The sequence below is a fragment of the Nomascus leucogenys genome, chromosome 19, assembly GCF_006542625.1.
Source record: "Nomascus leucogenys isolate Asia chromosome 19, Asia_NLE_v1, whole genome shotgun sequence".
Lineage (NCBI taxonomy): Eukaryota > Metazoa > Chordata > Mammalia > Primates > Hylobatidae > Nomascus > Nomascus leucogenys.
This window is the reverse complement of record NC_044399.1, coordinates 59,801,668-59,813,815: the sequence shown is the minus strand read 5'-3', so window position 1 is coordinate 59,813,815 and position 12,148 is coordinate 59,801,668. Positions and strand designations below refer to the sequence as shown.

General features: G+C 37.9%; 1 protein-coding gene across 2 annotated transcripts in view; it reads left to right on the top strand.

Annotated features, from left to right (window-relative positions):
• Window positions 1-12,148, top strand: part of SMURF2 (SMAD specific E3 ubiquitin protein ligase 2) — a 116,162-nt gene that overhangs the window by 46,937 nt on the left and 57,077 nt on the right. Inside the window, exon 2 of one of the 2 annotated variants that reach the window (XM_030800403.1) lies at window positions 6,665-6,703. The exons of the other annotated variant lie outside the window; for it this stretch is intronic. Within the exon in view, the coding sequence (XP_030656263.1) occupies window positions 6,665-6,703 (39 nt within the window). The remainder of the gene's footprint in view (window positions 1-6,664; window positions 6,704-12,148) is intronic. 2 annotated transcript variants of the gene reach the window in all.

Below are 12,148 nucleotides of genomic sequence, written 5' to 3'. Positions count from 1 at the left end.
GATACATACCTCCTTAGTTGAGAATTTGCTGTAGTGACATAATCAGAAGTTTGTCATATTGAAATTCGTGGATTCTTTGAGCATTTTACCAATCTTCTGTGATTAGAACAGAGAATGAAAAGAGCAATGGGCTGTGGTTCTAGTCCCCAAGGTACATTCCCAAGAAACAAGAACAGTGAAGTAAAGCCTCCAGGATGTGAAAACAATTTATTTTTACAGATAAATAACATTACCAGTTCTCAGGTCATGTTTTGACAATCTTCCTTTTAAAAGTTACAAATCAGAGTTTTTGCTTCCAGGGCAGAAAGTAATTTAGTCAAGAGCTGGCTGGAACTGCTTAGATCCAGCATGAAGCATAGCGGTCTGACCAATCCTGATATTATTTCTTTGTTTTAAGTTAATCTTGTTTCTTCTAGAACACTAATGTTATTTTCCTTAATCTCTTGATTACTAAAATGTAATTTCTTCTCATAAACTTTGAACTTGATTTTAAAGTTCTTTGTTCTTTTGATTTTTCAATTGTTCTTTGAAACTGAATGTTAAACATTTTGTAATTTTTTTTTAAGAATTGGTTAAACACGACCGGATAAGTATGTTTTGAGTAAAGAGAAATGATAAAAATAAGATTTTTTTGAGGAGTGGAGGGGGACAGTGTCTCACTCTGTTGCTCAGGCTGGAGTGCAGTGGTGTGATCTCAGCTAACTGCAACCTCTGCCTCCCAGGCTCAAGTGATTCTCATGCCTCAGCCTCCTGAGTAGCTGAGACTACATGTGTGTGCCACCACACCTGGCTAATTTTTTTTTTTTTTTTTGTATTTTTAGTAGAGATGGGGTTTTGCCACGTTGCCCAGGTCTCAAACTCCTGGCCTCAAGTGATCTGCCCGCCTCGGCCTCCCAAAGTGCTGGAATTACAGACATGAGCCACAGTACCTGGCCTAAAATAAGATTTCTTAAATCAAAATTATGATTATGTGAGGATTGGCCATTGTTATATAGTATAAAAAGCCCTCTTTTCAGTGCAGTTATTTAGATTATTTTAGGATCTATTTCATTCATTCAACAGATATTTATTGAGTACCTATCAAGTGCCAGGCGTAATGTGTGCTTGGTGCAGGAAGAGATGAGGCCAGGCATGATTCGTGCTGTATGGAGTTTACCACCTCCGCAATTATAAGCAACATTCCAAACTTAAACGAGAACAGTAAAATGTGATAAGTGTTTATGGTAAGTATGAGCTTCTGTGAAAATACAAGCGGGGAAAGCTTGAGAGAAACATGTTCTAAAAGGCATCCTTCCCTTTTGAGACCAGGAGATGAGTAGGTGAAGAAGCCTAGGAAGAATGTTTCAAGCAGAGAGGATGGCATGTGAAGGCTGTGTATGAGAGATTTACTTTTGAGAAAGTGAAGGTTGGTGTGGCTGGATCTTAGACTTGAGGGCCTGGAAGGGAGCTGTGGTGTTGAAAAATGAGGTCAGAGAGGTGAGCGGGAGCCCAGGACTTGAAGGGCATTGAAGCCAATATAAGTTTGGGCCAGAAGACCTTTGGAATGTTTTAAGGATCTTGGAAGGGGAAATGGATGGAAAGACTTAATTAGATTTTTAGATCACTTCAGGTCCAGCGTGGAGAACTGGAAGGAAGTGAGGCTTTGAGGCAGGGGAATGTTGTAATTACCTAGACAGTAGATGGTGGACTAAGGTGTTGGCATCGGTAATAGAGAGAAGTAGACAGATGAAGGATATTTCCGAGGTAGAATTGCTGAGAATTGTAATTGTCAGGATGTCAGGAGGGAATACAGTGAAGGTTGCTATGGAGATTTCTGACTTGGGTAGTGGAGTGGAAAGGAAGGCTATTTATTGAAAAGAAAGTCAACTGGAGGGAGGAGCAGGTTTGCGGGGAAGACGTGATTTTTTGGGGGAACGCGTATTTGGTTTGTGGACCTGGAGTTCAGGATCGGGTTTTATGAATTTAGGTATCATCATAACTATAGAGTAAATGGTAAAGACCAGAGAGAATATATGGAAAAGTGGCTTTTCGGATTCTATTTTTTGAGAGAGAGGAAGAGTTCTGTCAATCCGTTAATCTATGAACTCTCTCCCAGGAAAAATGTGGATTCTCTCCCCAGAAAATAAACATATATGTAACAGTTTACATATAATTGCAAGGTTTACAAAAATGGACACTGTGATCCTCAGGGTACAGAGTGAAATAAGAGAACCTAGGGCAAAACCCTGAAGAACTTCAAGTTTTATAGCATAGCAAGATCTGGCAAAGAGAACTTAGAATGAGTTTTATGCCGTGTAGAACCAGGTGAATGTGGTGTTAAACAGAACTGGAAGAGAGGGGTTCTAGAAGAGGGAGTAGTCAACAGTGGCAAATGCCCATGAGGGGGTCAAGTGCCATAAAGAATGAAAAATGTCCATTGTATGGACTTGGTAATTAGGTCTCCAGGGCTTTGTAACAGCAGTTCAGTGGCAATGGTGAGGGAGGAAGCCAGATTGCAGTGGATCAGGGCATTAGTGGGAGGTAAAGAAGTAGAGTCAAAAAGTGTAGGCAGTTCTTTTTAAAAATGTTTTAAAATTATACTTTAAGTTCTGGGGTACATGTGCAGAATGTGCAGTTTTGTTACAAAGGTATACATGTACCATGGTGGTTTGTTGCACCCATCAACCCATCATCTACATTAGGTATTTCTCCTAATGCTATCCCTCCCTAACCCTCAACCTGCCGACAGGCCCCAGTGTGTGATGTTCCCCTCCATGTGTCCATGTCTTCTCATTGTTCAGCTCCCACTTATGAGTGAGAACATGCGGTGTTTGGTTTTCTGTTCTTGTGTTAGTTTGCTGAGAATGATGGTTTCCAGCCTCATCCATGTTCCTGCAAAGGACATGAACTCATCCTTTTTTATGGCTGCATAGTGTTCCATGGTGTATATGTGCCACATTTTCTTTATCCAGTCTATCATTGATGGGCATTTGGGTTGGTTCCAAGTCTTTGCTATTGTGAATAGTGCCACAATAAACATACATGTGCATATGTCTTTATAGTAGAATGATTTATAATCCTTTGGGTGTATACCCAGTAATGGAATTGCTGGGTCAAATGGTATTTCTGGTTCTAGATCCTTGAGGAATTGCCACACTGTCTTCCACAATGGTTGAACTAATTTACACTCCCACCAACAGTGTAAAAGCGTTCCTGTTTCTCCATATCCTCTCCAGCATCTATCACCATTCTAACTGGTGTGAGATGGTATCTCATTGTGGTTTTGATTTGCATTTCTCTAATGACCAGTGATGATGAGCTTTTTTTCATATGTTTGTTGGCTGCATAAATGTCTTCTTTTGAGAAGTGTCTGTTCATAATCCTTTGCCCACTTTTTGATGGGGTAGTTTTTTTTTTTTTTTTTGTAAATTTAAGTTCTTTGTAGATTTTGAATATTAGCCCTTTGTCAGATGGATAGATTGCAAATTTTTTCTCCCATTCTGTAGGGTGTCTGTTCACTCTGATTAGTTTCTTTTGTGTGCAGAAGCTCTTTAGTTAGATCCCATTTGTCTATTTTGGCTTTTGTTGCCATTGCTTTTGGTGTTTTAGTCATGAAGTCTTTGTGCATGCCTGTGTCCTGAATGGTACTGCCTAGGTTTTCTTCTAGGGTTTTTATGGTTTTAGGTCTTATGTTTAAGTCTTTAATGCATCTCAAGTTAATTTTTGTATAAGGTGTAAGGAAGGAGTCCAATTTCAGTTTTCTACATATGGCTAGCCAGTTTTCCCAACACCATTTATTACACAGGGAATCCTTTCCCCCATTGCTTGTTTTTGTCAGGTTTGTCAAATATCAGATGGTTGTAGATGCGTGGTGTTATTTCTGAGGCCTCTGTTGTGTTACATTGGTCTATATATTTGTTTTGGTACCAGTACCATGCTGTTTTTGTTACTGTAGCCTTGTAGTATAGTTTGAAGTCAGGTAGTGTGATGCCTCCAGCTTTGTTCTTTTTGCTTAGGATTGTCTTGGCTATGTGGGCTCTTTTTTGGTTCTATGTGAAATTTAAAGTAGTTTTTTCCAATTCTGTGAAGAGAATCAATGGTAGCTTGATGGGGATAGCATTGAATCTGTAAATTACTTTGGGCAGTATGGCCATTTTCACAATATTGATTCTTCCTATCCATGAACATGGAATGTTTTTCCATTTATTTGTGTCCTCTCTTATTTCGTTGAGCAGTGGTTTGTAGTTATCCTGGAAGAGGTCCTTCACATCCCTTATAAGTTGTATTCCTAGGTATTTTATTGTCTTTGTAGCAATTGGCTCTGTTTGTCTGTTATTGGTGTATAGGAATGCTTGTGATTTTTGCACATTTATTTTCTTTGAAGAAGTTTCATTATGAGAGGGAAGAGGTAGATGATGGCTGGCTGAAGGGAGGCTTGGGTAAGACTTGAGTATGTTTAAATGCTGACAAGGTGGTTAGAAAAGGGGACAAGATAGAGGATATGTTTAACAGCTATGAAGATCCCCAAGAACATGGTGGTTTAGATATGAGATAGAGGATAGTCTTAGGAGAGTAGACATTGTCAGTGGAAGGAAGAAAAAAGAATGAATATGTAGGTTTGGTGGCAGTGAGTTGGAGGAGATCTCATGTTTTCTCTTTCTCTGAAGTCGGATGTGAAATCATTTCACTTCATGAATCATAGGATAGTGGTTTAAAAAAATCATCATTACCTCATTAAAACTGAAGATTGTAATTTAGATTTTTGTGTGTGTTACATGTGTATTGATCCTGAGTATTCTATTCAATTTATATTATGACAAAAGTTTGGGGAGGAGTTCTCTAAATCTAGTTTGTGATTTGTTATTCTTAGCTATGGCCCTAGTTTTCATGATTGATTGAGTTTTTATGTTTTTAAAAACAAAACTCTAAGACATGGCCTAAGGGACTCTGCCTAGTATATCAGTATCTTGTGCTTACTTAATAATTTTATTTATTTAGTGATGACATCTGTTTTCAAAAGGTTTTTTTATGTGAACCCTTAGAGTGATTATATTTATTTAGATTCATTCCCAAGTTTATGTCAAACGAGCTTTTATACACTAAAATTCCAGTAACTGTAATTCATTTAAACTGTTAGTAGAAGTGGATAGAAATACCAAACATTACATTCATAGGTATTTTATGAACTAAAATTTACATATATGAAAATTGGTGTTTTTCTTTCTCTTGTACCAAGTTTGAGTTAAAGAAGTTTTAAGTTTATGACTCTGTAAGCAGATTGATTGATTGATTGATTGATTGATTGATTGATTTATGACAGAGTCTTGCTCTGTTGCCCAGGCTGGAGTTCAGTGGTGCAATCTTGGCTCACTAGTGCAGTGGTGCAATCTTGGCTCACTGCAGCTTCCACCTCCCAGGTTCAAGTGATTCTCACACCTCAGCCTCCTGAGTAGCTGGGATTACAGGTGTGTGCCACCACACCCAGCTAATTTTTATATTTTTATAAGAAACACAGTTTCACCATGTTAGCCAGGCTGGTCTCAAACTCCTGACCTCAAGTGATCCACCCACCTTGGCCTCCCAAAGTACTGGGATTACAAATATGAGCCACTGTGCCCAGCCTGTAAGCAGTAAATTTAAAATTGATATGTAACTCATATACTATAAAATCTATCCTTTTTTTTTTTTTTTTTTTTTTTTTGAGACAGAGTCTTGCTCTGTAGCCCAGGCTGGAGTGCAGTGGCGCAATCTTGGCTCACTGCAACCTCTGCCTCCCGGGTTCAAGCGATTCTTCTGCCTCAGTCTACCGAGTAGCTGGGACTACAGGCACACGCCACCACGCCCAGCTAATTTTTGTATTTTTAGTAGAGACGGGGTGTCACCATATTGGCCAGGCTGGTCTCGAACTCCTGACGTCGTGATCCGCCTGCCTTGGCCTCCCAAAGTGCTGGGATTACAGGCGTGAGCCACTGCGCCTGGCCAAAATTTATCCTCTTTAAAGTGGGCAATTCAGTATTTTTTAGTGTGTTCACAAGGTTGAGCATCCATCCATGTAAGTAATTTAATGCATAGTAACTTGGAAAATATGGATTTGGGATATCTAGTTTTAATATATTACCTTTAAATTCTTAAAAGATATAGTAGACATATCTTGTCATTTAACTGACGATTTAGGAGAAGGTAATTTGATTTCTCCCATGAAGTTTCTGTGGCATTTAGATGGAGAAGAGAATGTTATTAAAAAGAAAACAAAAGAAAAAAACCTCATCTATATCAGGAAAGCTTTATCTTTATTTATTATCCTCTTCAGTATAAAATTATTTCATCCTTAAAATAGATATAACAACCTGACTTTACATATCTCCCTTGAACTTTTTTTCCTATTGCCACTGAGTTTCTCAGAGAATAGATCTTGATGGAAGATAGGAATTGAATTTCTATCTTATTATTAGAATATCAGATTTATAAACTTTCTTGCCCTCAGCTATTACTGGTGATCATTGAAAGTTGCAGTCACTGGTTCAACTGTCTTTTGTTTGCTGGTTCGAACGTTTGTGGTCATGTTTCATACCTTGCTATAGTTAGGGTTTAACTATTCACTGCTGTTTTCAGTGTTTTAAAATGTAACAGTACACTCTTAACATTTTAATTTTTCCCATGTATTTTTTGTTTTTTTTTTTTACAGTACTCTGTGCAAAAAACCTGGTGAAAAAGGATTTTTTCCGTAAGTAAATTAACTTTAAATCTTGTGTATTGTACGTAGATCTTTGGGAACAGCGTTTTCAGAATTCTCTGGTTTAGGGGTTTTTCTATTCAGAAATATTGTCAGTGTTATTTTATTGTGAATGCTTTGGTTCAGAGCCATTTGGCATCACATTTTTTTTAGAAGGTTTTGTGCCTTTTAGGCTTAGCCCTTTCCTTTTATTCACCTCTCCCACATATTTATGAGAATGAGTGTGTATGCAAGTGTGTAGATGCCGATGTGTATAATGTATATTGAAGGTGTGCATACTACTAGAATTCTAGAAAAGATTTAAGGGATTATTTTGTGAACACTTTCTTCCTTTTGAAAATTTCATGGGACACTTAACTCATTCAAGATTCATTGGAAGGTAGAAAAGTCATTGAGCCTGCTTGGAATTTCCAGAGTGTAGGAAAGAAATCTCTGCCACATTTGATCCTAGATGCTCTTACCTCTCCGATTCCAAAGCAGATGTTTGGTTCCCATATGTGCGTTATACTTACCAATCTGTTGCGATTTTTTTTTTCTGGCTTTATTTAGTACTAAGTTTTATGAGGGGATTGGGAAGTACCCAGCATGTATATTAACAATCTTTATTCTGTTGTAGCTTTAAATTATTGGTTAAAAATGATACAATTTTTAGTAAAAAAAAAAAAAAAAAACTTCTTCAGCCAACAAAATTTTTTATGTAAAACATTTGAAATTAGAATAGAGATGATTCATTAAATTTTTAAATTCAAGTCACAGGCTATGTGTGCTGTTTGATTTCATGTGATAGTAGATGATTTTCAGGAGTTTGATTAAAAGAAATAGGCTACATATATATATTTTTTCTTTTTAGAGACAGAATCTTGCCCTGTCACCCAGGCTATATATAGTACAGTGGCGCAGTCATAGCTCACTGCAGCCTCGAACTCCTGGGCTCAAGGGATCCTCCTATCTCACCCTCCTGAGTGGGTGGACTGCAGACACACTTCACCACGCCCAGCTAATTTATTTATTTATTTACTATTCTTTGTAGAGGCAGGGTCTTGCTATGTTGCCCAGGCTGGTCTCAGACTCCTGGTCTCAAGTGATCCTCCTACCTCAGCCTCCCAAAGTGCTGGGATTACAGGTGTGAGCCACTGTGCCCCGCCAATATAATTTAAAATTATACTTAATTCATTCCACTTGAAATTTTATTATTTTGAGTTTTTCTAGAGCAGAACCTGAATTAAGTTTATAAAATAACATCTTATAAAACTATATAGTTATAAATGTTTATGGTTATCTTTCTGCTTATATGAGAAAGCAAATAGGATAATTTGGAACATAGGACGAAAATTATAAGCAGTTTAAATTTATGTACCATGTGCCTTCTCCCCAGAAGCTTGTCACAGTGGAAGGTCTCAATGGCCACAGAACTCCCCATCTCTCCCTGTTGCCGCCAATCACTGTTGTCTCTCTCAGGCTGCTGCTCACTTCCTACCTCATCCCTGTTGCTACTAACTGAGGTGTACTTTTTTTTTTTTTTAACCTTTGATAAGGTTGATCTAAGGTGGGATTTATACTAGTGGGCCTGCAAAGTGGCAGATAGGGTTGGACAAGGAGAAAAGGGAGAGAAGTAAGAGGAGCACTTTTCCTTTTTTTTTTTTTTTTTTTTTTTTTTTTTGACGGAGTCTCACTCTGTTGCCCAGGCTGGAGTGCAGTGGTGTGATCTCGGCTCACTGCAAACTCCACCTCTCGGGTTCAAGCGATTCTCCTGCCTCAGCCTCCTGAGTAGCTGGGATTACAGGTGCACGCCAACACGCCTGCCTAATTTTTGTATTTTTAGTAGAGACGGAGTTTCACCATGTTGGTCAGGCTGGTCTCGAATGCCTGACCTTGTGATCCTCCTGCCTTGGCCTCCCACAGTGCTGGGATTATAGATGTGAACCATCACGCCCAGCTGAGAGGAGCACTTTTACAGCTGCTTCTGCACTCTCCAAGACATCTGCTCTGGTTTCGAAGATAAAATCTTTAGTTTTGTCTCCCATCTTTCCTTTTCAAATTTCCTTCCTCTGGAGTCCCAAGACACAGCTTCTCTAATAAAATATCCAGATATTCTTACCTCACTTTTCCTAGGATATCTAGAGGAATCATATATTAATGTTTTATAAACCTTTGAGAACTGATTGTTATCCCTTATATGATCTTTGTCCTTAAATTGTAAGTGAAAGAAAGAAGGAACTCTTTTCCCTTTTTCATTGGTGTAGGCAGTAAAAATTGATAAAAATTCTAAGAGTGTGAACTTGCTTTAGGGATAAGATTAGGGGAAACAGTGTGATTATCTTTAAAACTTAGAATTGGAGACTCTTGATGGCCTGAAAAGGGAAACAGCAACAGTAATCCTTAGGGCTTCAGAGGGGAGTTAGCCAGGGATGGAAGTTACCTCCCAGGTTCACACTGGCCAAGGTCCCAGGTCCATTCTGTGGTAGATTTACATGTATACTTATACAGATTTTTGACCTATTAAGGGTTGCCCACGTTAATTTCAGAGACAGTAATTCCTAAATTCTTCAATTAAATATAAATGAATGTGTTTATTGATCAGTACAGTTATTAATAGTAAAATATAGTTAAGTTTTTGCTTGTGATTGAGTTAAAATTGTATTGAATGAGAAAAGCAAATTTTAATACAAAGTATGACTATAGGGTGATGAAATAGATATATATTTTTCATCGCAGGAAAAAAACACACTGCCATGTGTTGTCTTTTGAAGAGTAATTTGTATGTGAGGTAATACGGTTTATTGGGTGCTATCCTTGTTGAGAAAAGTTTTATTAACTCATGTTTTTGAACTGTTTTCAAGCTTACTGGCTTTTAAAAATAAGTCACTTGCCCTTTCCCCCAGAATTTTAGCAGGAAAAATTTCAAACATAAAAGCAACAGATAAAAGAATTTTATAGTAAAGACGCACCATCTAGATTCTACCATTAACATTATCACGTTTACCCATTTATTCATTATCTGTTTTTTTTGGTTTTTTTGTTTTTTTTTTTCTGACGGAGTCTTGCTCTGTCCCCAGGCTGGAGTGCAGTGGTGTGATCTCGGCTCACTGCAACCTCTGCCTCCTGGGTTCAAGTAATTCTCCTGCCTCAGCCTCCCGAGTAGCTGGGATTACAGGCATGTGCCACCACACCCAGCTAATTTTTGTACTTTTAGTAGAGACGGGGTTTCACCATGTTGGCCAGGCTGGTCTCGAACTCCTGACCTCAGGTGATCCACCTGCCTTGGCCTCTCAAAGTGCTAGGATTACAGGCATGAGCCACTGTGCCCTGTCTTCATTATCTGTTTTATGTGTATTTTTTATATGAAAAGGAGTGTTTTCATTAGTGTGAGATTTGTTCTTCTGCAACATTTTTAAAAAGATTTCTGTGTAAGGTAATGTATTAAGGTGTTTTATAGGGGGCCAAATTGAAGTCATTTAGAACCAAGATGGGTTGGCTAAATGTGTTTTTTTTTTTTTTTTTCTTGGCCCAATTGAAAATAAAGCTGTTTTCTTTGGAAGGTAACACAATTTTGAGTTGAAAATGTTATTTTATTATTATTTGTAGCTTTTCAAGTGCATTTGTGTAGTAAGGAGGTTTTTGAGCTTTAGCTGTTTTATATGTCTCAGAAATGATGGGGGAGAATTGAGACAAGGTTTTTTTTTTTTTTCCCCCTTGAGACAGAGTCTGTCTCTGACACTCAGGCTGGAGTGCAGTGGCCCGATCTCGGCTCACTGCAACCTCTGCCTCCCAGGTTCAAGCAATTCTCCTGCCTCTGCCTCCCGAGTAGCTGGAACTACAGGCGTATGCCACCACACCCGGCTAATTTTTTGTATTTTTAGTAGAGATGTGGTTGCACCGTGTTAGCCAGGGTAGTCTTGAACTCCTGACCTCGTGATCTACCCACTTCGGCCTCCCAAAGTGCTGGGATTACAGGCGTGAGCCACTGCCTGGCCAAGAAATTTTTTAAAATGCAGAAAGTTCTCTAGCCACTTTGTTTACCACTAGATGTCTCACTAACTTCGGAAAACCTGATAGCTTTTGACCACATTAGAGTAACTTGGCTCTCAAGTTAAATTTTTGTAGAATAATAAAATCAGGTTAAGTTGAAACCTATGTATTTTTTTTATTAAGGTATTGAACTTGTGTTTTTGTTTATTGTGTTATTTAACAAAGGGAACATAAAAGACTGTGACTTTCCTACTTAATTATCTGGAAGCCACATTTCGTATGGAAAAAGTTGTTTTTCTTTTGTTATTTTTTTATTTCAATAAGTTTTGGGGGAACAGATGGTGTTTGATTACATGGGTAAGTACTTTAGTGGTGATTTCTGAGATTTTGGTGGACCCATCACCCAAGCAGTGTACACTGTACCCAGTGTATAGTCTTTTATCCCTTGCTACCCCCCACCCTTTCCCCCAGTCCCCATAGTCCAGTATATCATTCTTACACCTTTGCATCCTCATAGTTTAGCTCCCACATGTGACTGAGAAAATACGATGTTAGGTTTTCCGTTCTTGAGTTACTTCACTTAGAATAATAGTCTCCAATTTTATCCAGGTTGCTGTGATTATTTCTTTTTAATGGCTGATTAGTATTCCATGGTGTATATATGTATATGTGGTGTGTGTGTATATGTATGTGTGTGTGTATATATATATACACACACATATAATATATATATATAAATATATACATATATAATATATAATTATATAATATAAATATATATATATATTAGAGTCTGGCTAGATTATGCAAAATATGTCTTGAGTTAATCCACAGGATTGAATTTAAATTTAGTATACACACACATACACACACACACACACACACCACATTTCTTTAACCACTCATTGATAGGTATTTGGGCTGCTTCAGTATTTTTACAGTTGTGAATTGTGCTGCTACAAACATGCGTGTGCAAGTATCTTTCTCGTATAATGACTTCTTTTCCTCTGGGTTAATACCTAGTAGTGGGATTGCTGGATCAAACAGTAGATCTACTTTTAGTTCTTTAAGGAACCTCCACACTGTTTTCCGTAGTGGTTGTACTAGTTTACATTACCACCAGCAGTGTAAAAGTGTTCCCTTTTCACTGCATCCATGCCAACATCTGTTATTTTTAAATTTTTTGATTATGGCCATTCTTGCAGGAGTGAGGTGGCATCGCATTGTAGTTCTGATTTGCATTTCCCTGATACTTGGTGATGCTGAGCGTTTTTCAATATGCTTGTTGGCCTATCTTGTTGGTATATCTTTTTTTGAGAATTGTCTATTCATGTCCTTAACCCACTTTTTGATGGGATTGTTTGTTTTTTTCTTGCTGATTTGTTTGAGTACTTTGTAGATTCTGGATATTAGTCCTTTGTCAGATGTTGTTTTTCTTAATCCTTAAATTTTTTTTCCCTGAGGTAG